General features: G+C 47.8%; 1 protein-coding gene across 1 annotated transcript in view; it reads right to left on the bottom strand.

The window, feature by feature from the left end:
- The window catches only part of plekhg2 (pleckstrin homology domain containing, family G (with RhoGef domain) member 2), a 204142-nt gene that overhangs the window by 15424 nt on the left and 163389 nt on the right, over positions 1-25329 (bottom strand). The window contains 3 exon segments of the mRNA XM_059640959.1: positions 3990-5487; positions 5960-6215; positions 6217-6238. Of these exon segments, the coding sequence (XP_059496942.1) occupies positions 3990-5487; positions 5960-6215; positions 6217-6238 (1776 nt within the window).

A 25329-nucleotide genomic window follows, 5' to 3' on the forward strand; every position in this document is an offset into this window, starting at 1 on the left:
TTCCAGCCTCGGGTGACTGTGTGGAGTTTGCACAGTTGGTGTGCGGATTGCTCCATTCTCCTCCCATAGTGCACGGGGATGTGCGGGTTGGCGTGGATTGGCCGTGCTAAATTGTCCCATAGTGCCCAGGGATGTGTGGGTTGGCGTGGATTGGCCGTGCTAATTTGTCCCATACTGCAAAGGGATGTGTAGGTTAGGGTGGGTTGGCCGTGCTAAATTGTCCGATAGTGCCCAGGGATATGCAGGCTGGTGTGGACTGGCCGTGCTAAATTGTCCCATAGTGCCGAGGGATGTGCAGGTTCAGGTGGATTGGCTGCGCTAAATTGTCCCATAGTGCCCAGGGATGGACAGGTTAAGGTGGATTGGCCGTGCCTGGAGATGGGTAGGCTAGGTGGGTTAGCCATGGGGAGTGCAGGGTTATGGGATGGGAAAGGGGTGGCCTTGGGTGGGATGCCCTTTGGAGGGTTGGTCTGGATTCAATGGGCTGAATGGCTTGCTTCCACACTGTCAGGATTGTGATCATCCTCAATCTCACTTTCCCACCTTTCCCCCATAACCCTTATTCCTTTACTGATTAAAAATCTGTCTAGTCTTTAATATAGCTGAGAACAGAATTTAATGAAATTTTGGGACAGATTGAGGAATGGTTTGGGATCCACCAGTCTCTTCAATCATGGTCGCACATTCTGTAAAAAGCTTCGAAACAGAATAACATCGACTGCAAAGTGACATTAACCCCCTGGGGGTGGGGGCGTTGTTTTCAGAGAACCCTTCCGTACTTGTCTCCTCAAATTACCCCAAATCTCTGTGATGACCACAGGAGACTGGAGGCAGGCTCCCTGAGGACTTTGCGCTGCAAATTAATTCCATGAATTTTTTCCAAATGGCGAAACTGCAGAAATTCCTCGAAGCCATGCTTAATCTCAGTTGAGTGCTTAACTGCGCAGCCCAGATGCTTCAGGTTAGATTCAAAAGAGAATCTGATAAATTATGCCTTTCAGTTGAAACCAAATCCAAAGCAAAATAGTCTTTCTGGTAATTATTACATTTGAAGTAGTTTTTTTTAATCTTGCAAATAACAAACTTCAACACTTAGCACCCTGTAAACACTGAAACAGCCGGAGGAAAGAGCTGATTTGACTGTAGCAGAATGAATTGGAACATTGTACAGAAGCTGTTGGTGCTGAGCACAGATAGATGGAACATGACTTTCTTTGCTCTGCAACTCTCAGGCAATTAATCCAGAGATGGGCTCCGATGGGCAATCGCGATGTCCACATTGAGGGATAACAAGGTGTGGAGCTGGAGGGCTGGAGGATCACAGCAGACCAGGCAGCTTCAGAGCAGCAGGAAAGCTGACGTTTTGAGTCTGGACGCTGATGCTACCTGGCCTGCTGTGTTCATCCAGCTCTACACCTCATGATCTTAAACTCCAGCATCTGCAGTTTCTACTCTGTCCACAAACGGGGCAGTTTCGGTTCACAAAGACTCAAGTTCAAATCATAATGTGGAGTGACATTCTGAGAACTCAGAGAGCAACACGCTGTTGGAGGGTCAGTGCTGAGGGAGCGGGCACTGTTGGAGGGTCAGTGCTGAGGGAGCACCGCACTGTCGGAGGGTCAGCGCTGAGGGAACGCCGCGCTGTTGGAGGGTCAGTGCTGAAGGAGAGCCGCACTGTCGGAGGGTCAGTGCTGAAGGAGAGCCACACTGTCGGAGGGTCAGTGCTGAAGGAGAGCCGCACTGTCGGAGGGTCAGCGCTGAGGGAACGCCGCGCTGTTGGAGGGTCAGTGCTGAAGGAGTGCTGCACTGTCGGAGGGTCAGCGCTGTGGGAGGGGGAACTGTCAGAGGGTCACATTAATCTGTTCACTAGCACCCCCCCACCCTCCGCTCCCAGGTCTATCTGCTTCATCTGAGCCAACACATGTATTCCCAATTACTTAGTCGTCAGTGGTCACCGGCCACGGGATCTTGCTGTGCACTGAAAGCCATTTTCCCTGCAATAATAACCATTCCTGAGAGCATTGAAACAGAAAGGGATTTTGCACTAATAACAGTCACAAAAAGAAATTGATTTTCTCAATGAAAATGGTGGGTCTTTCACACTCTCATCCTGAAGCGGTAAAGGCAGGAGGGTCTTCAGGTGTCTTTGGGGTAAGGGAAGGGTGAAAGGTTATTGGAGGAAGCGGGCCAGGCAGTAGCATGTGGTCATCGGATCCACTGTCATCTTTCTGAATGGCAGTGCAAGCATGAGGGGCTGAATGGCCTAATTCTGGTCCCAACTCCTTTGTTTCTGGGGGAAACTTTCAAAACTGCTTCATCCGTTGTAAAGGCTTTGGGAATATCCTTCGGATGAGGGAATTTAAATCTGTCCCAATTTGACTCTGAGGTAGAGCCAATCAGATTCTCGCACCAGTACCCAGAATTGAAACCTCAACAAAATCAACCCGAGAGCTCCCCTCAGTTGTCCAGGGTCCGGGGGGAGCTGGCTCGGTGAAAACTGGAGGATGGCTCAGGACCTTCTGATCGTCTGTATCCCCTCGGTGTCCAAATAATTCCAGGACAAGCCTCTTTCGAAGGGTAATTTTGTTTCGTGGAGAGGGGTGGGGTTGGTTGGGGTGGAGGTCTTTCTCTCTGAGACTGACACATGGCAATGAATCCAACAAACTGAGAGCTCAGCTGTCACAGAGCGTGGTTTAGGAGTTTCAGTTCAGTTAAAAAGGTGAACGCACAACCAGGAATGAAAAAGGCCGTTATAAAATGGGCAGAAAAATGGAGGTACACATTGGTAAAAGTTGAGAGACAAAAGAAAGTCAAGTGTTTTTCCATCTTCATTCACCACGGTTAGAGAACAAGTGAGAGGCTTGAAGGAAGGAACACCTCCTAGAAGAGGGTGCTGTTTGGTAGGGCCACGGTTGACATGGCGATGCGGCAAGAACAGTCAACTGTCAGTCGTCCTTTTGAGAGTCTGGCCTGAGAGCAAAGATCGACAGTTAACTGCTGAAGGGGTTGGTGGGATTGTGGGGGGGGGCGCGGTGCCGTTAATTGGTTGCTGTAACTGGCCCATGGACAGGAGGGTCTCCCAAGACCCACCCTGTGGGTGATAAGATACCAGTGGGGGCACTTTGGCTACCCAGTATCCTACCTGGGAATTTATGGCCCCACCATGCCACCCTCCAAACCTCCCATCTCCGATGGGAGGAGCTGTTAATTGAAGGACTGGAGTTACGTGGAGTTTGGTGAGAGAGAGTTGCTCCCGTGATTGAAGGCTGTTAGAAAATTGAGTTGGGTTTGGTTTAATGATGCAGTGTTGGTTATCAATGACCACTGTTCCAACCCAGGATCAATAGGGAGGGACAGCCTGAGACTAATGATGGCTTCACAAATCCCACTCTACGAGCGACCGCGCGTTCCAGAGAGTGGGGGTGACATTAGTGAAGCCTCTTCTGGAGTATGGTGTCTGCTTCTGTCCTCATTGTTGCAGGAAGGATATAATCAACCTGGAGGGGGTTCAGAAGAGATTTACCAGGATGTTGCTGGGAATGGAAGGGTTGAGTTATAAAGGGAGGCTGGAACCTTTTCTGCTGGGATGTAGATTATAGAGTTCTATAAAATCATGAGGGGTATAGCTAAAGTGAATGGCACGTGTCTTTCCCCTGGGGTGGGGGGGATTTCAAGACCAGGGGGCATATGTTTAAGGTGAGAGAAGAAAGATTTAAAAAGGACACGAGGGACAATTCTTTTTGGACTGAACACTCAGAGGAAGTGGTGCACATGGGTAAAGTTACAACATTTAAAAGATTTTTGGCTAAGTACGTGTTTGGAGCATTGTGGGTTAACAGCAGACAGGCGGGGTTGGTTGGGGTTGGGATTATGGTCGGCATGGACTGGATGGACCGAAGGGTCTGTTCCCACTCCGGATGACTGTATGCCTGCCAGCCCTTGCTGTTGCTGTAACTGAGACAGTACCTTGCTCACACTCAGTGACTCACCGTCACTTTCTATCTCTTGATAGACTTCGCGGGCCCTGGTCAGTTTCATCACCGGTCTCCTCTTCCACTGCTTGTACTCTGCTCTCGCCTCAGGCTCGAGTTCCCAGATCCTCCTCGGCATGGCTGCTTTCTTCCTGCTGATTCGCTGGCTGTACATTTTGGCCAGAAACTGGACTTTGTTGATGATTTTCTCGGAGTTCTGGAAGAGGCAGCCATCGATATCTCCACAGAGCGGCATGCCTTGGCCGACACACCAAGGCCCGTAGGTCACATTGTCATTTGGACTGGTCTCGCCTTCCAGGCCAACTTTCAGCTCAGGCTTCGTGTCCGTTGGGTCCCGCTTCACCTCGTCGGCTGACGCTCCGGAGAATTCCGTGGAGGGGCTGAGGTCGGAGTCCTCCAGGATTAACAGGGGCTCACTGTAGCCTGGCTGCCGGGAGCTGGAAGGGCCCTCGTTCTTGCCCAGTGCTTTACCACAGCCATTCCAAGACTCATGTTTGTGGCAGAAATGAGCTGCCTTCTCCATTTCCTGCCAAACCCTGAGAATTTCGGCAGAGGATTTGAACTCTGGCTCCGGTTCGGCCTCTGTGGGCTGTTGGCTTAGTGGCGGGTCAGTGCCACCAGGGGGCACCGGGCGCACTCGGACAGAGCCTGGCTGGAGCTGACCATCACTCGATTGGGAGTGGGGTTCTGAACTCATGCCTGGTGCACTGACTGGCGGCCGATCGCTGCCAGGAAACTTGTCGCTCGGTGCCTCTTGAATGCTCTCGTGCGCCATCTTGTAATTGAACCACAGGACGGAATCCCTCACCACGCCAGTCGGTATGAAGGAGATGCTCTCTCTTCGTTGGAGGTGGGATTGATCATTGGCCATCTCTGCCGATTCGTAATAGTTCTTGATCTTCTCAATTAGCAGCCGGTCATTTTCCATCTGGACTGAGTCCTTCTTGGCTGCGTTTGGTTTGGCCAATCGATCGGCATGGCCACTACTGGGGGCTTCCTCCGCCAACTCCACCTGGACAGGACTTCCCAACCTCATCGCTACGGGACAGCCATTAACTTTAAAACCATCCTCCCTCCCTGGTAGGGTCTCCTCACTGTCATGGTGGGAACTGTGGTGGTCTTCATGGTCCAGTATTGACCTCTGGCCTTCACAGGTCAACCTTCCATTGGCAAACGAGCCAACATCTTGAGAGTCCTGGCCAACTTGGTCCATCTCGCCCAGCGATTCCAAATTGTCCACATTCTGTCTTTGTCTCTGGAGGTCATTGTCTTCGGAGGACTCACTGGTGTTGGTTTCACATCCCTCTGTTCCATTGACATAGGCCATGTCTAGCAGCGAAATCTCGGACACGTCGACATCTGCATCTTCATAAACATCCAGCAGAGAGTCATCCCCATTTACCGTTCGGAGTTGAAACGTGGGCTCCTCTACAATGGCATCCAGATCTTCAGATGTTTTCTTCTGCAACAGCTCCATGTTCGCAAATATCTGTGCCTCAACAGGAGGAACAAAATGCAGTTTTAATATGAAAGGTTGCAAACAATCTCATAACATTTCCTATTTTGCCAACAGCTCGACTGGAGAATCCCTTAAAACCACACGATGAGCTCCAAATGTTTCTGAACACAGCTTTTACTATGACCAACGTTCCCTTTGCTGTCCCTTCTGGTTCCCCCATCACCTTCTGTTCCCCTGAATCCTGGAACAAACAGAATCTCCTTCCCCAGAGCCCTCATATCACCATCTTTGAGACTGTGTTCCCTTGGACAGCAGCATGTGTCTGGTCTCTGTGAGGGTGTGAGTTCTCTTGTTTGTAGAGTATGCAACTGTCCAATAAATACTTGGAACTTACCCCATGTCTGTCTGCAACCCAACTCGACAATTCCCTCAAAATGCTCAACCCCAATTCCAAACACAAACTCAAAAGAAAAAGCCAGCAATCTGTAAAAACTAGAACATCGCTGACCTGTTCCATCTCCAGATCGATGTTGCCGATGCCGCAAAATTCCGGGCCTTCTTCGTACTCTTCAGCATCCTCCTGCTTCTCTGTAGCGCTCTGGGCTATTCGCTCCGAGGAGGCCTCGTCTCTGGGTGGGCGATGAGGCGTTTCTGGTGAACCCGACTCTCCAGGCTTGGCTTCCGCACCAACCTCCAGCTCCACCACGCTAGATGCCAGTGTAGTGGCACTGCCCAGTAAACTGAGCGTCTCCATGTTGGAGAGTAGATCGTCCTCACTGCCCGTATACTGGAAACAAGAGCAGACAGTGTGAGCTGTAGACGCCTACAAGGAATTTCCAGCACAGAAACAGGCCATTTGGCCGATCTGATCCAAGCTGATCTTTACACTTCACACCTCTCCCACCATCTCAGCTGATCAGCATGACACAGAGTCCTTCAAATCTGCCCTACCATTCAATATGATCATGGCCCTTCCTCGAGCTCACTGCCATATCTTTTACTCCCTTCCCCATGGGGTGTTTGGTATCTAAATTAGTCACCTCAAGTACTCCCTCAATGAGATAGAGTCATACAGCTATGCAGCATGGAAAACAGGCCCTTTGGTCCAAATTGTCCATGCTGAGTGGATATTCTAAATGAATCTAGTCCCATTTAATGGCCCATTTCCCTCTAAACCCTTCCTATTCATGTCCCCATCCAGATGCCTGTTAAATGCTGTAACTGTACCAGCTTCCACCACTTCCTCTGGCAGCTCATTCCATACACGCACCACCCTCTGTGTGAAAATGTTGCCCCTCAGGTCCCTTTTAAATCTTTCCCCTCTCACCACAAACCTATGCGCCTCTACTTTTGGAGTCCCCCACCCTGGGGAGAAGACCTTGGCTATTCACCCTATCCACGCTCCTCATGATTTTTTAAACCTCTATTAAATTAGCCCTCAGTCTCCTACATTCCAGGGAAGAAACGCCACAGCTGTTCAGCCTCTCCCCATAGCTCAAACCCTCCAGTCCCTGTAAGATCCTTGTAGATTTTCCCTGAACCCTCTCTCGTAGTTCAAACCCAAATCTCAGGGTGAGGCTATTTCTCCTGCATTCCCAATTGGGTTAATTCATATTTGTTCTTAAAGTTACAACCTCTACTCTTGATATTTCCTTCAAAAGTAAAAATATTTCTGTGCCTACTCCCTCAGTTTTTCTCACATTTTTAAATACCTGAAACAAACTATTGATAATCTTGTGTTTCTCAGTAGTAAACATCCCTGATAAGTGGAAACCCTCCCCAGTTCTAGTCTAACAAACAGACAGACAGTGCAGAGATCCCCTGTGGGCATTCCCCTCAGCAATAAGTATACCGTTTTGGATACTGCTGGGGGGGTTGACCTACCAGAGGAAAGCCATAGTAGTCAGTTCTCTGGCACTGAGCCTGACACTGTGGCAAAGAAGGGAAGGGGGCAGAATAGACAAGTACTCGTGGTAGGGGACTCGATAGTTAGGGGAATCGACAGGAGATTTTGTGGGCAAGATCGGGATTCCCGGAAGGTATGTTGCCTCCCTGGTGCCAGGGTCCGGGACGTCTCCGATCGGGTGTATAAAGTTCTGAAAGGGGAGGGTGAACAGCCAGAAATCGTGTTACATATTGGCACAAATGATATAGCCAGAAATAGGTTTGAGGATATAAAAAGTGATTTCAGGGAGTTAGGATGGAAGCTGCAGAGCAGGACGAACAGAGTAGTGTTCTCTGGTTTACTACCGGTGCCACGAGATAGCGAGGTGAGGAACAGGGAGCGGGCGCAGCTGAACACGTGGCTACGCAGCTGGTGTAGGAGGGAGGGTTTCAGATATGTTGATAATTGGGATGCCTTCTGGGGAAGGTGGGACCTGTACAAGAAGGACGGGTTGCATCTGAACTGGAAGGGGACCAATGTCCTGGGTGGAAGGTTTGCTCGAGTAGTTCGAGAGGGTTTAAACTAGTATGGCAGGGGGGTGGGAACCTGAGCTGTATACCAGAGGTGAGCGTTGATGCAGGTGAGGCAGTAGCAAGAGGTAGACCAGCTAGTGAGAAGGATTTTCCTGGGAAGGAACCAAGGGATCGGTTAAAGTGTGTTTGCTTTAATGCAAGGAGTATCAGGAATAAAAGTGATGAACTTAGAGCATGGATCAGTACCTGGTGCTATGATGTTGTGGCCATAACAGAGACATGGGTTTCTCATGGGCTGGAATGGTTGCTGGATATTCCAGGGTTTAGAACATTTAAAAAGAATAGGGAGGGGGGAAAAAGAGGAGGGGGTGTAGCACTACTAATCAGAGAGGGTATCACAGCTACAGAAGCTTCCATTGTCGAGGAAGATCTGCCTACTGAGTCAGTATGGGTGGAAATTAGGAACAGCAAGGGAGTAGTCACCTCGTTAGGGGTTTACTACAGGCCCCCCAATAGCAGCAGGGAGATTGTAGAAAGCATAGGTCGACAGATTTTGGAAAAGTGTGGACGCAGTAGGGTTGTTGTAATGGGTGACTTTAACTTTCCTAATATTGATTGGAACCTCCTTCGAGCAGAAGATTTGAATGGAGCTGTTTTTGTAAGGTGTGTTCAGGAGGGTTTCCTAACGCAGTACGTTGACAGGCCGACGAGGGGAGAGGCCATTCTAGACTTGGTGCTCGGAAACGAGCCGGGGCAGGTATCAGATCTTGTGGTGGGAGAGCATTTTGGTGATAGTGACCATAACACTCTCTCATTCTACATAGCTATGGAGAAGGAGAGGATTAGGCAGAATGGGAGGATATTTAATTGGGGAAGAGGAAACTATGATGCGATTAGACACGAGTTAGGAAGCATGGACTGGGAGCAGTTGTTCCATGGTAAGGGAACTATAGACATGTGGAGATGGTTTAAGGAACAGTTGTTGGGAGTGATGAGTAAATATGTCCCTCTGAGACAGGCAAGACGGGGTAAGATAAAGGAACCTTGGATGACGAGAGCGGTGGAGCTTCTAGTGAAAAGGAAGAAGGTAGCTTACATAAGGTGGAGGAAGCTAGGGTCAAGTTCAGCTAGAGAGGATTACATGCAGGCAAGGAAGGAGCTCAAAAATGGTCTGAGGAGAGCCAGGAGGGGGCACGAGAAAGGCTTGGCAGAAGGAATCCGGGAAAACACAAAGGCATTTTACACTTACGTGAGGAATAAGAGAATGGTCAAAGAAAGAGTAGGGCCGATCAGGGATAGCATAGGGAACTTGTGTGTGGAGCCTGAGGAGGTAGGGGAAGCCCTAAATGAGTTTTTTGCTTCTGTCTTTACGAAAGAAACGACCTGTGTAGTGAATGAAACCTTTGAAGAGCAGGTGTGCATGCTGGAATGGATAGAGATAGAGGAAGCTGATGTACTGAAAATTTTGTCAAACATTAAGATTGACAAGTCGCCAGGCCCGGATCAGATTTGTCCTCGGCTGCTTTGGGAAGCGAGAAATGCAATTGCTTCGCCACTTGCGAAGATCTTTGCATCCTCGCTCTCCACTGGAGTCGTACCTGAGGACTGGAGAGAGGCAAATGTAATTCCTCTCTTCAAGAAAGGAAATAGGGAAATCCCCGGCAATTATAGACCGGTAAGTCTCACGTCTGTCGTCTGCAAGGTGTTAGAAAGGATTCTGAGGGATAAGATTTATGACCATCTGGAAGAGCATGGCTTGATCAAATACAGTCAACACGGCTTTGTGAGGGGTAGGTCATGCCTTACAAACCTTATCGAGTTTTTTGAGGATGTGACTAGTAAGGTTGATGAGGGTCAAGCTGTGGATGTGGTGTATATGGACTTCAGTAAGGCATTTGATAAGGTTCCCCATGGAAGGCTCATTCAGAAGGTCAGGAGGAATGGGATACAGGGGAACTTAGCTGCTTGGATACAGAATTGGCTGGCCAACAGAAGACAGCGAGTGGTAGTAGAAGGAAAATATTCTGCCTGGAAGTCAGTGGTGAGTGGGGTTCCACAGGGCTCTGTCCTTGGGCCTCTACTGTTTGTAATTTTTATTAATGACTTGGACGAGGGAATTGAAGGATGGGTCAGCAAGTTTGCAGACGACACAAAGGTCGGAGGTGTCGTTGACAGTGTAGAGGGCTGTTGTAGGCTGCAGCGGGACATTGACAGGATGCAGAGATGGGCTGAGAGGTGGCAGATGGAGTTCAACCTGGATAAATGCGAGGTGATGCATTTTGGAAGGTCGAATTTGAAAGCTGAGTACAGGATTAAGGATAGGATTCTTGGCAGCGTGGAGGAACAGAGGGATCTTGGTGTGCAGATACATAGATCCCTTAAAATGGCCACCCAAGTGGACAGGGTTGTTAAGAAAGCATATGGTGTTTTGGCTTTCATTAACAGGGGGATTGAGTTTAAGAGTCGTGAGATCTTGTTGCAGCTCTATAAAACTTTGGTTAGACCGCACTTGGAATACTGCGTCCAGTTCTGGGCGCCCTATTATAGGAAGGATGTGGATGCTTTGGAGAGGGTTCAGAGGAGGTTTACCAGGATGCTGCCTGGACTGGAGGGCTTATCTTATGAAGAGAGGTTGACTGAGCTCGGTCTCTTTTCATTGGAGAAAAGGAGGAGGAGAGGGGACCTAATTGAGGTATACAAGATAATGAGAGGCATAGATAGAGTCGATAGCCAGAGACTATTTCCCAGGGCAGAAATGGCTAGCACGAGGGGTCATAGTTTTAAGCTGGTTGGTGGAAAGTATAGAGGGGATGTCAGAGGCAGGTTCTTTACGCAGAGAGTTGTGAGAACATGGAATGCGTTGCCAGCAGCAGTTGTGGAAGCAAGGTCATTGGGGTCATTTAAGAGACTGCTGGACATGCATATGGTCACAGAAATTTGAGGGTGCATCCATGAGGATCAATGGTCGGCACAACATTGTGGGCTGAAGGGCCTGTTCTGTGCTGTACTGTTCTATGTTCTATGTTCTATGTTCTAACAAAGTGTGAAGCTTCACACTTTGTTATCTTGGATTCTCCAGCATCTGCAGTTCCCATTATCTCTGATCCCAGTTCGAGTGTGTTCTGGCTCAACGTTTTTCTTGTATCATCTCCAGTGCGTTTTAGCAATTGGGAAAACAGAACTGCGTTCCAAATCTACTCCTTTACAATCTCAACTGAAGTTTTGCCATTTTAACTGAGTTTGTCTTGGATTTGTCAACATTTAGAGGAGCAGACTAAATGGGATCCAATGAACAGTGATTCAGAACGACTTTGCTGGTTACTGTTTAAACCCCGTCACCCAATAAAAACCGAAAGAACTGCGGATGGGTCATGGGTCCAAACCTTCAGGAATACCGACCGTGGAGTTCTGGATGAGGCCAGGGTGGGGGGGGGGGGGGGGGTGGGGGGGGAAGAGTGCTGGGTTTCACGGCTGGGAGTGCACGCTGTAAAAGGAACAAGCACGACACCGAGAGGCGTTTCTGGAAAGCAGGAACTGTCGGCTCTGTGTCCGTATGATGCCACATTCTGTCTGATTCCTCTTAGGGGAACAGCAATGATATTTTCAATTTCAGAGGAAGAATGTCATGGTATAGGATTAAGTGATTCTGTGTGATTGCATCAATAATGATATTTCCATTTCTAGAGTGAGGATCAGTGTGATGATGGACTGAGCGAGGGATGGATTTTTGTCTGTTCCTAAAAATCAAGTCAGGTTAGGCACCTTGGTGCTAAGAACCGATATGGTTTGCAAGCTAACAAAGTACTTTAGTTTTTGTTTAGTACTTCAGGCTCGAGGGAGCTAAGGTCATAGGCATCATCAAATACTTTGGAAGATTCGTCCCCTCTCCCTAATCCGTCTGCGCACAGACAGGGAAATGTTTTCTGGGCATTGTAGGCTGCACTACAGTGATCATATTAACTCTTAGGATATGCTCATGTTCCTTATTTGGGACAATTATCACAAACGGTTAAATATTCAGAGCAAGGCTTCCTGCTTTTTGAACATAAATTTTGAAACATTCTGGGTAACTGAGTGTTGGAATGTCCAAAGAGCTATCTTGAATCATTATATTTTTGGAACAACACATAAGCTGCAGCTCACAATCTCGCATTTGCAAAGGTAATCATTGTCTTCGAAAGACAGCGTTGACCTCGCTGCAGAGAGCTGTTAAGGCTGGATTGCTGAGTATATGCAAGGCCGAGATAGATATTTTAATCAGTAAAAGAATCGAGGAAAAGGCCGCAGAGCAGAGTTGAGGAGGATCAGATCAGCCGTGATCTCACTGAATGGGTGAACAGACTCGATGGGCTGAATGGCCTGCAATCTCCTGGTGGCGACATTCGAATAAGGCCAAGAGAAGATCAAGACAAAGCTCTCTTACCTTCAGCTGTGATCCTGTTGCCAGTTGTTGGAGAGAAAGGCACAGAGAGGGGAAAAAGAAAGGGAAAAGTGTTGTTAGCCTCTTATTGTTCCTGTGTCTCTCAGTCACCGCTGTGCCCTCACTGCTCTCCCCCATCCCCAGGAGGCGCCATTCTCAAAATCATCCTCCTGCCTGGCAAATTCCATAAGACATAGGAGCAGAAATTAGGCAATTCGGCCCAGCGAGTCTGCTCCACCATTCAATTGTCTGATGTTTCTCTCAACCCCATTCTCCTGCTTTCTCCCTGTAACCCTTGATCATCGAGAACCTATCTATGTCAGTCGTAAATGTACTCAATGACCTGTACACAGCCTTCTGTGGCAGTTAATTCCATAGATTCAGCACTCTCTCTGGCTGAAGTAGTTTCTCCTTTTCTCTGTTCTAAATTATTTGCCCTTTACTCTAAGGCTGTGCCCTTGGGTCCTAGTCTCTCCGACCAATCCAAGCATCTTCCCAACATCCACTCTGTCCAGACCATTTGGTATTCCGTAAGTTTCAATTAGATCTCCCTCTCATCCTTCTAAACTCCAATGATTATAGACCCAGAGTCCTCAAACGTTCCTCATATGTTAAGTGTTTCATTCCTAGGAACATTCTCATGAGCCTCTTCTGAACCCACTCCAGGGCCAGTACATCTTTCCCAAGATATGGGGCCCAAATGCATGCAATGCTCCAAATGTGGCCCGACCAGAGCCTTATAAAGCCTCAGTAATACATCCCCGCTTTTATATTCCAGTCCTCTCAAAATAAATGCCAACATTACATTTGCCTTCCTGACCACTGAATCAACCTGCATGTTTACCTTGAGAGAATCCTGGACTAGAATTCCCAAGTCTCTTTGCACTTCAGGTTTCTGAATTTTCTTCCCCATTTAGAAAACAATCCATGCTTTTATTCTTCTTACCAAAGTGCATGACCTCACACTTTCTCACGTTGTATTCAATCTGCCACTTCTTTGCCCACTCTCCTAACCCATCCAAGTCCTTCTGCAGCCTGACACCTCCTCAATATCACTTGTCCCTCCACCTATCTTTGTATCATCTACAAACTTAGCCAGAATGCCCTCGGTTCCATCATCTAGATCATTAACGTATAAAATGAAAAGTTGTGGTCCCAATACTGACCCTTGTGGAACACCACTTGTCACCGGCTGCCATCCTGAGAAAGGCCCCTTTATCCCCACGATCTGCTTTTTGCCAAGACATCCAACCTTCTATCCATGCTAGCACCTTGCCTCTAACACTGTGGGCCCTTATGTTACTCAGCAGCCTCCTGTGTGGCACCTTGTCTCAGGCTTTCTTGAAGTCCAGGTAGCTAACCTATTGGCTCTCCTTCATCTACCCTGCTCATTATGACCTGAAAGAATTCCAGCATATTTGTCAGGCATGACCTCCCCTTGATGAAACCCTGCTGACTTTGCCCTATTTTACTGTGCACTTTCAAACATTCAGAAATCTCATCCTTTACAATGGGCTCCAAAATCTTACCAACAACCAAGGTTAGGCTAATCGGCCTGTAATTTCCTGTTTTTTTGCCTTACTCTCTTCTTAAACTGGGGTGTCACAGCAGCGATTTTCCAGTCCTCTGGGACCCTCCCTGACTCTAGCAATTCCTGAAAGATCACCACTAACATCTCCACTATCTCTTCGGCTATTTCCTTCAGAACTCTGGGGTGTAGTCCGTCTGGTCCAGGTGATTTATCCACCTTCAGACTTTTCAGATTTCTAGCACCTTTTCCTTCGCAATGGCCACTATACTCAGCTCTGGCCCAACTAATTCCTTTAAATGTTTGGGATGTTACTTGTGTCTTCCACTATGAAGACTGACACAGAGCACTCATTCAGTTCCTCAGCATTTCCTTATTCCCCATTACTACTCCTCCAACATCATTTTCCAGCAGCCCAATGCCCATTTTTGCCTTTCTTTTGCCCTTTATATATCTAAAGAAACTCTTGCGATTTTGTTTGTGCATTACTGGTGAGTTTGACATCATATTTAATCTTCTCCCTCCTTATTTCTTTTCTCATTGTCCTCCGTTAGCCTTTGTTGACTTCCCAATTCTCTGGCATCCCACTGCCCTTCGCCGCATTGTATACTTTCTCTTTTTGCTTTTCTGTTCTCCCTCATTTCCCCTGTCAGCCATGGTTGTCTCATCTTCCCTTTAGCACACTTCTTTCCCCTAGGGAGGAATTTTTGCTGAGTCTCCTAAATTATTCCCAGAAACTCCTGCCTTCCCTGTTCCACTGTCTTTCCTCCTCGGCTCCTCTCCCAGTCAGTTCTGGTCAACTCCTCCCTCAAGCCACCGTAGGTGTCTTTACTCAACTGTAATACCGTTAGATCTGATTCCAGCTTCTCCTTCTCAAACTGCAGAGTAAATTCATCCATATTACGGTATCATATTAAATTCCAGCTCAATGGGTGAGAATTCCTCCCTATCTCTCTCACCGTCGCATTAAATATCTGGGAATAGAGGCAAGGACCTGGGCCCAGTTTTCCACACATTCATCATAGACTTACCTTCACACCCCTGCGGGTCAGATCTGGGGGAGAGAAATCAACCCAAGGGAACAAAGACAACTGCATTTACATAGTGCCTTTAAACACAGCATGAATCATGGAGGCTCTGGCGAGGGAGATGGGCTGGGAGCCGATTGAAAACGGTAGTCGCCGCAGGAGGAGCTGATTCCCATACAGTGAGGTTTAAGGACAGTGCATGGGAGAAAAGAGAGGTGGAAAAGACCAGAAGGATTTATGGAGAGAATTTAACAGCACGTGGCCTCAATGCTTAACAAGTTGGGATGGGAGAGAGAGAGAGAGTGAGAGGAAGAGAAAGAGAGTGAGAGAAAGGGCGAGAGAAGTGGAGAGAGGAGCGGAGACAGTAAAAGAGAGAAAGAGAGAGTAGGGGATAGAGAGAGAAAGTGTGAGAGAGAGAGGGAGTGAGAGAGACAGAGGAGGGGAGGCAGAGGGGGAGAGACCAAGAGATAGTGAGAGAGAGAGAGAGAAAGAGGGGGGGGGTGGAGAGAGAGAAAGAGAGAGGGAGAGAGAGAGAGACAGAGAGAGTGAGGTGGGGGGAAGAGCAGGAGAGAGGAGAGTGAGAGAGACAGGGAGGGAGACAAAGAGGTGGGGGTCAGAGAGAGAGTGAGAGGGAGAGAAAGAGAGGGAGGGAGGGAGAAAAAAGGCAAGAGAGGGGGAGAGAAAGTGAGAGAGAGTGAGAAAGAGAGAGGGGGAGAAAAAATGGTGAAAGACAGAGAGATGGAGACAGACGTCACGGGGAGAGAAAGAGGGAGAGAATGGGAGAAAGTGACACAGAGAAAGACAGAGGAAACAGAGGGAGAGAGAAAGGGAGAGGGGGGAGAGAAAGGGAGAGGGTATTGCATGGAGTCATTGCGATGGGTTTGGTGGGCTTGATTGGGAGGGGAGACTATGGGGTGGTAGCAGGGAGCTCACAGCTCAGAGGGTTTCATGGTCTCTTGACAAGCAAAGGCATTTCTATACTGCCTTTTGTGACCATCAGAGGGATCTCAAACCACCTAATAGGTAATAAATAAACATCCACTGCTGTTAACACAGGAAATGCAACTGCATCTAATCTGCAGCAAGGTCTTGCTATCCTTCTCTGACGAAAGATGTTCTAGCTATAGAGGGAATGCAACAAAGGCTTGCCAGCCTGGTTCCTGGGAAGGGCAGGACTGACTTGTGACAAGAGGATCTGGATCAGTGAGGACTTTATTCACTGGAGTTTAGAAAAATGAGGGGGGCTCTCATAGAAACCGATAAAATTCTACCAGGACCAGGATGTTCCTTATAACTGGGGAGTTGAGAACCAGAGAGTCACAGTCTAAGGATACGGGGTGGGTCATTTTGGACTGAGATGAGGAGAAACATCTTCATCCAGAAAGATAAAGCGTCGAATATTTTCAAGAAGGAGTTGGATATAGTTCTTAGGGATAAAGGGAAATGAGGGGAAAGTGGCAAGTAAGTTGGATGATCAGCCATGATCGTATTGAGTGGGAGAGCAGAATCAAAGGGCCGAGTGGCCTACTCTGTGCTCCTATTTCATTTATTTCTATTTGTTTGTGTTATGATTAAATGTTAATCTTTTTAAATTAAAGATGCTTTGCAGTACATTGCCTCATTCTCTGGTCAATATATAGTTGCTGATTACAGATCAGACAAAGCAAGACTGTGAAGATTAAAACATATTCTCGATGAAGGGAGGGAGAGGGAGAGACAGAGAGGGAAAGAGGGAGAGAGAGGGAGGTAAAAAGGTAAGTGGGGAGAGAAAGAGAGATAGAGTGAGAAAGAGAACATGTATTACAAAATAGTTTCTGGGCAGTTGAGGCTACAAAAGCTAGGCCCTGTCATTATACACTTGACTTCACTTCTTCACACCATGCTTCAAGGACCTCTCCCATTTTCCCCGGTCTCTCTATTTTCCTCACAGCCGTTCCAATGCTGCCACCTTAAACTGCATAAAAACTGAAAAAAAAACCTGCTGATGCTGTAAGTCAGGAGCAAAAACAGAAGTTGCTGGAAAAGCTCAGCAGGTCTGGCAGCATCTGTGAAGGAGAAAACAGAGTTAACGTTTCGGGTCCAGTGACCCTTCCTCAGAACTGAACAGAACTTCCTCAGAATGTTCTGAGGAAGGGTCACCAGGCCTGAAACGTTAACTCTGTTTTATTCCTTCACAGATGCTGCCAGACCTGCTGCGTTTTTCCAGCAACTTCTGTTTTTGACCTTGAACTGATGTTTTTGACAACACCCTCTTACATGCAGGCTGCTTTTCTTGAGTTGCATGGGGACTTGTGAAGGATGTCTTATTTGATTTAATTGGACTTATTGTTGTCACATAACTTCGATTAGGCTGCACTTAGAATACTACGCTCCATTCTGGCCACCACATCATGGGAGAGACTGCAGAAAAGGTTGACCAGGATGCTGAGATAGTAGGAATGGCCAATGCTGGACAATCTGAGATAACAAGGTGTAGAGATGGATGGACACAGCAGGCCAAGCAGCATCAGAGGAGCAGGAAAGCTGACGTTACGGGTTGAGACCCTTCTTCAGAAAATTTCCTGCTCCTCTGATGCTGCTTGGCCTGCTGTGTTCATTCAGCTTCACACTGTGTTTACCAGGATGCTGTCTGGATAAGAGGATATGAGCAAGAAGGAAAGGCTAGAAAAACTCGATTTGTTTTCTCTGGAGCAGCGAAGGCTGAGGGGAGATTTGTTAGAAGTTTATAAAATTATGAGATGTATAGATAGAGTTGATGGTCAGAATCTTTTGGCCTGAGTTGAAATGTCTAGTGCTGGGGGCATGTGTACAAGGTGAGAAGGGGAGAAGTTCAAAGGAGTTGTGAGGTGCAAGATTTTTTACACGAGAGAGAGTGGTGGGAGTCTGGAACACGCTGCCGGGGGGATGGGGGAGGCAGATACAATAGGGACATTTAAGGGGCTTTTAGGGAAGCACATGAATATGCAAGAAATGGAAGGATATGGACAAAGGGCAGGCAGAAGGGATTAGTCTCACGTGGCATCGTGTTCGGCACAACACTGGGTACTTTGGTCTTTAGAACATAGAACATAGAACATAGAACAGTACAGCACAGAACAGGCCCTTCAGCCCACAATGTTGTGCCGACCATTGATCCTCATGTATGCACCCTCAAATTTCTGTGACCATATACATGTCCAGCAGTCTCTTAAATGACCCCAATGACCTTGCTTCCACAACTGCTGCTGGCAACGCATTCCATGCTCTCACAACTCTCTGCGTAAAGAACCTGCCTCTGACATCCCCTCTATACTTTCCACCAACCAGCTTAAAACTATGACCCATCGTGCTAGCCATTTCTGCCCTGGGAAATAGTCTCTGGCTATCAACTCTATCTATGCCTCTCATTATCTTGTATACCTCAATTAGGTCCCCTCTCCTCCTCCTTTTCTCCAATGAAAAGAGACCGAGCTCAGTCAACCTCTCTTCATAAGATAAGCCCTCCAGTCCAGGCAGCATCCTGGTAAACCTCCTCTGAACCCTCTCCAAAGCATCCACATCTTTCCTATAATAGGGCGCCCAGAACTGGACGCAGTATTCCAAGTGCGGTCTAACCAAAGTTTTATAGAGCTGCAACAAGATCTCACGACTCTTAAACTCAATCCCCCTGTTAATGAAAGCCAAAACACCATATGCTTTCTTAACAACCCTGTCCACTTGGGTGGCCATTTTAAGGGATCTATGTATCTGCACACCAAGATCCCTCTGTTCCTCCACGCTGCCAAGAATCCTATCCTTAATCCTGTACTCAGCTTTCAAATTCGACCTTCCAAAATGCATTTATCCAGGTTGAACTCCATCTGCCACCTCTCAGCCCATCTCTGCATCCTGTCAATGTCCCGCTGCAGCCTACAACAGCCCTCTACACTGTCAAGGACACCTCCGACCTTTGTGTCGTCTGCAAACTTGCTGACCCATCCTTCAATTCCCTCGTCCAAGTCATTAATAAAAATTACAAACAGTAGAGGCCCAAGGACAGAGCCCTGTGGAACACCACTCACCACTGACTTCCAGGCAGAATATTTTCCTTCTACTACCACTCGCTGTCTTCTGTTGGCCAGCCAATTCTGTATCCAAGCAGCTAAGTTCCCCTGTATCCCATTCCTCCTGACCTTCTGAATGAGCCTACCATGGGGAATCTTATCAAATGCCTTACTGAAGTCCATATACACCACATCCACAGCTCGACCCTCATCAACTTTTCTAGTCACATCCTCAAAAAACTCGATAAGGTTTGTAAGGCATGACCTACCCCTCACAAAGCCGTGTTGACTGTATTCGATCAAGCCATGCTCTTCCAGATGGTCATAAATCTTATCCCTCAGAATCCTTTCTAACACCTTGCAGACGACAGACGTGAGACTTACTGGTCTATAATTGCCGGGGATTTCCCTATTTCCTTTCTTGAAGAGAGGAATTACATTTGCCTCTCTCCAGTCCTCAGGTACGACTCCAGTGGAGAGCGAGGATGCAAAGATCTTCACAAGTGGCGAAGCAATTGCATTTCTCGCTTCCCAAAGCAGCCGAGGACAAATCTGGTCCGGGCCTGGCGACTTGTCAATCTTAATGTTTGACAAAATTTTCAGCACTTCAGCTTCCTCTATCTCTATCCATTCCAGCATGCACACCTGCTCTTCAAAGGTTTCATTCACTACAAAGTTCGTTTCTTTCGTAAAGACAGAAGCAAAAAACTCATTAAGGGCTTCCCCTACCTCCTCAGGCTCCACACACAAGTTCCCTATGCTATCCCTGATCGGCCCTACTCTTTCTTTGATCATTCTCTTATTCCTCACATAAGTGTAAAATGCCTTTGTGTTTTCCCTGATTCCTTCTGCCAAGCCTTTCTCGTGCCCCCTCCTGGCTCTCCTCAGACCATTTTTCAGCTCCTTCCTTGCCTGCGTGTAATCCTCTCTAGCTGAACTTGACCCTAGCTTCCTCCACCTTATGTAAGCTACCTTCTTCCTTTTCACAAGAAGCTCCACCGCTCTCGTCATCCAAGGTTCCTTAATCTTACCCCTTCTTGCCTGTCTCAGAGGGACATATTTACTCATCACTCCCAACAACTGTTCCTTAAACAGTCTCCACATGTCTATAGTTCCCTTACCATGGAACAACTGCTCCCAGTCCATGCTTCCTAACTCATGTCTAATCGCGTTATAGTTTCCTCTTCCCCAATTAAATATCCTCCCATTTTGCCTAATCCTCTCCTTCTCCAGAGCCATGTAGAATGTGAGGCAGTTATGGTCACTATCACCAAAATGCTCTCCCACCACAAGATCTGATACCTGCCCCGGCTCGTTTCCGAGCACCAAGTCTAGAATGGCCTCTCCCCTCGTCGGCCTGTCAATGTACTGAGTCAGGAAACTCTCCTGAACACACCTTACAAAAACAGCTCCATTCAAATCTTCTGCTCGAAGGAGGTTCCAATCAATATTGGGAAAGTTAAAGTCACCCATTACAACAACCCTACTACGTCCGCACTTTTCCAAAATCTGCCGACTTATGCTTTCTTCAATCTCCCTGCTGCTATTGGGGGGCCTGTAGTAAACCCCTAACGAGGTGACTACTCCCTTGCTGTTCCTAATTTCCACCCACACTGACTCAGTAGGCAGATCTTCCTCGACAATGGAAGCTTCTGTAGCTGTGATACCCTCTCTGATTAGTAGTGCTACACCCCCTCCTCTTTTTCCCCCCTCCCTATTCTTTTTAAATGTTCTAAACCCTGGAACATCCAGCAACCATTCCTGCCCATGAGAAACCCATGTCTCTGCTATGGCCACAACAACATAGCACCAGGTACTGATCCATGCTCTAAGTTCATCACTTTTATTCCTGATACTCCTTACGTTAAAGCAAACACACTTTAACCGATCCCTTGGTTCCTTCCCAGGAAAATCTTTCCCACTAGCTGGTCTACCTCTTGCTACTGCCTCACCTGCAACAACGCTCACCTCTGGTATACAGCTCAGCTTCCCACCCCCCTGCCATACTAGTTTAAACCCTCTCGAACTACTCGAGCAAACCTTCCACCCAGGACATTGGTCCCCTTCCAGTTCGGCTGCAACCCGTCCTTCTTGTACAGGTCCCACCTTCCCCAGAAGGCATCCCAATTATCTACATATCTGAAGCCCTCCCTCCTACACCAGCTGCGCAGCCACGTGTTCAGCTGCGCCCGCTCCCTGTTCCTCACCTCGCTACCTCGTGGCACCGGTAGTAAACCAGAGAACACTACTCTGTTCGTCCTGCTCTGCAGCTTCCATCCTAACTCCCTGAAATCACTTTTTATATCCTCAATCCTATTTCTGGCTATATCATTTGTGCCAATATGTAACATGATTTCTGGCTGTTCGCCCTCCCCTTTTAGAACCTTATACACCCGATCAGAGACGTCCCGGACCCTGGCACCAGGGAGGCAACATACCTTCCGGGAATCCTGATCTTGACCACAAAATCTCCTGTCGATTCCCCTAACTATCGAGTCCCCTACCACGAGTACTCTTCTATTCTGCCCCCTTCCCTTCTTTGCCACAGTGTCAGGCTCAGTGCCAGAGAACTGACTACTATGGCTTTCCTCTTTAATTTTGGGACTTTTTATCTCTTTTAATCCCTGATTTCTTTTCGCTAAGAACAAGAATTGGGACCTTTGTACCTAAAATGTCGCCATAAGTGGCAACGTTTCACTGCATTCGTGTGAGTACATGTGACAATAAACTGAATTCATTCATTCAGGCAGGACCCCCACTGCCTTCTGTTGGCAGAGGCTGGTACCAGATGCCCACTCCCCACGGAGAACATCCATCATCACCAAGGCCCAGGAGCAGATGAAGGTTGGATTGATATCTGGAGGATTGTTACCAATACTGACATCAATCACAAGCTGGAATCAAAGCCTCTTGTGTTCATTGAGCAGCTCATTTGCAAGTTTACATCAAAGGGCTTTGCATTTGATACAGAAAGCATCACCTCTAAAGAGGTGACAGTGTAATCAAACAGCTGCAGCAAGCTGGACAGACCCTCCCTCTCCCCCCTCACAATGAGGGCCACATCAATACAGCAAAGTGCATCACAGAAAGATGAGAAAGCAGCTGCGATCAAAGCGGTTTTTCTAATGGACTTTTATACTCAGAGCAAAGCACTTGCAGAATTTCTGCTTCCTCAGTTTTGTGGATTACAACAGTATTAATCTGTGCTCATCTTTTGACAATCAAGCAAAACAAAGCCCCAACAATCATGGGGTCAGCGTAGCAAAGCCAAGTTATAGTCAATCATTTACTGAGCCAGCACCGAGTGTGGCCCTTCAGTCCATCACATCCAGGCTGGTCATCAAACATCCATCTATTCTTGTTGCTTTTGTGTGCTATAATGTTTCTAGCCTTCATCTCGACACTTCTTAAATGCCCCAAGGTTTCCTGTCTCTCCTGCTCTCTCAGGTACTGAGTTCCAGATTCCCACTGTCCTCTGGGTAATAAAAAGATTTTCCTCAAATGTCCTCTGAACTTCCTGTTCCTTATCTAAAACTGTGCTCCCTGCTTACTGACCCCTCTATGGAGTTGGGGGTGGGGGTGTGGTGGGAGTTTCTTCCTATTAACCCTGTTTACGTCCCTCAAGACTTTGTACATCTCAACCAGCTCACCCCCATCAGCACTCATGCTCTGGAGTCCACTAACCCCAGTGTATCCGGCCTCGCTTCATCGCTGAATCATTCCAGCCCGATGTGGCCTCCTCTACGTCAGTGAGACCGGGTGTAGACTTGGAGAGCATTTTGTAGAGCACCTGTGCTCTGTGCGCGACAAATGACAACACCTTCCAATCAAGAACCATTTTAACTCCCCCTCCCACTCCTTGGGTGACATGTCCATCTTGAGCTTCCTCTAGTGTCACAATGACTCCACCCGCAAACTGGAGGAGCAGCACCTCATATTCCATCTCAGGAGCCTACAGCCAAATGGCCTAAATTTTGGTCAGCGTTCCTGTTCCTCTGAAGTTGCCTGGCCTGCTGTGTTCCTCCAGTTCCACACTGGGTAACCTCCTGGTTATGCTGCCTTCTGGGATGTACAGACAGGCACAGCCTGATCACTCTGATCCTCTGTGCCTCTTGGGATTCCACCATTCAATGTCTTGTTTGCTCTCACAAAACACAGCACCTCACTCTTTTCCAGGATTAAATTCCATTTATGACCATTCAGCCCACCTGACCAACCACAGCTCCAATGCCCTGTCGTCTAAGTCTTTCCTCCTCACTATTTACAGCATTTCATGTTGCCTGTGATCTCACAGATCATTCCTATGAAACCCATTAGTGGATCATTAGTTGACACATCAAACAACAGGAAGCTGGGCACCGAACCTGACCAGCAAAACAGGAAACCAGGCCTGAAATCTGCTGTGTGGATACGGAGAAAACACTTCCTCATCAGGACAGTCTAAAGACACTGATTAGAAATCAGACCTCATTCACTGCAGTTCAGAAACATATTTCCCTCAGAAGGTCATCACTTCTTGGAACTCTCTCTCTGAATAACTGTTTGGAAAGCAGAGATGGTGAATATTTTTAAGGTAAAGGAAGAGAGATTCTTATCCACTAAGAGCCTGAAAGGTTATCGGGATCACCAGGAATGTGCATTTAACATTACACTCAGAGCACGGCGCTCCATCAGCACTGACCCTATGACAGTGCCCACTCCCTCAGCACTGACCCTACGACAGTGCAGTGCTCCCTCAACACTGACCCTCCGACAGTGCGGCGCTCTCTCAGCACTGACCCTCTGACAGTGCCCACTCCCTTAGCATTGTCCCTCTGACAGTGCCCGTTCCCTCAGCACTGACCCTCCGACAGTGCGGCGCTCACTCAGCACTGACCCTCCGACAGTGCGGCGCTTCCTCAGCACTGACCCTCCGACAGTGTGGCACTCCCTCAGCACTGATTCTCCGACAGCACGGCACTCCATCAGCACTGACCTTCTGACAGTACGGCTCTCCCTCAGCACTGACCCTCCGACAGTGCCCACTCCTTCAGCACTGACCCTCCAACAGTGCTCACTCCCTCAGTGCTGCACTGAGGGGGAGGGCCCCGAATTCGGTACCCAGTTTATGGGCCTGGTGCCTTGTGCAGGATTTAATTCTCCCGTATCTGAGAGAAAATGTCCCGGTCAGAAAAATTCAAACAATTGCTGGAGTCTGATTGCTGCAAGAATGGTTACCCGGGCAACATGCACTGGTTAATATTTAATTCTGAGCTGAATGAAGATCGAATAAAATGAAGTCAATTTGATGGATGACATTGTTCTTCTGTTATGTACAGGCAAACTGTAGAATTGCTCGGAAGTCTTATGTCTTATCACACTGCGCAGTTTTTGAAAGGTATTTGAAGCCTGTTAACTGAAAGTAAAGGGTAAATATTTGTCATCCTCTGTGTGATTCTAAATCGTTTGGATCTGGTCGGCTGTGATTTTATGTTGAGCTTTTCGTTTGGTTTGTGTCCCAGATTTGATTTGAATCAAATCTGTTTGTTTCAGGCCTGTGCAAGCAGGAACTCTGACAATATTATTGTAAATCTGCTCTGCACCATCTGAAATTTCACAACATCTTTCCTATAGCAGGGAAACCAGAATTGCAGACAGTGCACCAAAAGTGGACTAAGCAATGACCTGTGCAGCTGCAACATGACCTCCCAACTCCTCTGCTCAATGCTCTGACAAGTGTACCACACACCTTCTTCACTATCCTGTCTATTTGCAACTCCATCCTCAAGGAACTAGGTACCTCCACCGCAAGGTGTCTTTGTTCGGCAACACTCCCCACGTCAGAGATAATGGGAGCTGCAGATGCTGGAGAATCCAAAATAACAAAGTGTGGAGCTGGATGAACACAGCAGGCCAAGCAGCATCTCAGGAGCACAAAAGCTGACGTTTCGGGCCTGGACCCTTCATCAGAAAGGGGAATGGGGAGAGAGTTCTGAAATAAATAGGGAGAGAGGGGGAGGCGGACCAAAGATGGATAGAGGAGAGGATAGGTGGAGAGGAGCGTATAGTTGGGGAGGTGGGGAGGGGATAGGTCAGTCCGGGGAGGACGGACAGGTCAAAGAAGCGGGATGAGGTTAGTAGGTGGAAAATGGAGGTGCGGCTTGAGGTGGGAGGAACCTTCCCCATCGTTCTTGGAATAAACCAGCTCACTTCTATTAATAAATAGCCTTTGTTTTATCTGTGACCCACCACAGATGTCCAATGGAGATGGCGGTTATAACGTTGGTTTAACATCGCAACAATAAGATGGTGCCTGTGACACTGCAGTACTCCCTCAGTGCAGCACTGCGATTTGAGTTCAAATCTCTGATAATGGAGTCCTGACAGTGCTCCCCCATATCGAGGAAATAAATAACTCGCCCCACCCCACCAAGATCCTTCTCCGCTGCTTTTCCTCAGTGCCTAACCCTTTCTAAATCTTAC

This window comes from Stegostoma tigrinum, chromosome 39 (genome assembly GCF_030684315.1).
Source record: "Stegostoma tigrinum isolate sSteTig4 chromosome 39, sSteTig4.hap1, whole genome shotgun sequence".
In the NCBI taxonomy this organism is placed as follows: domain Eukaryota; kingdom Metazoa; phylum Chordata; class Chondrichthyes; order Orectolobiformes; family Stegostomatidae; genus Stegostoma; species Stegostoma tigrinum.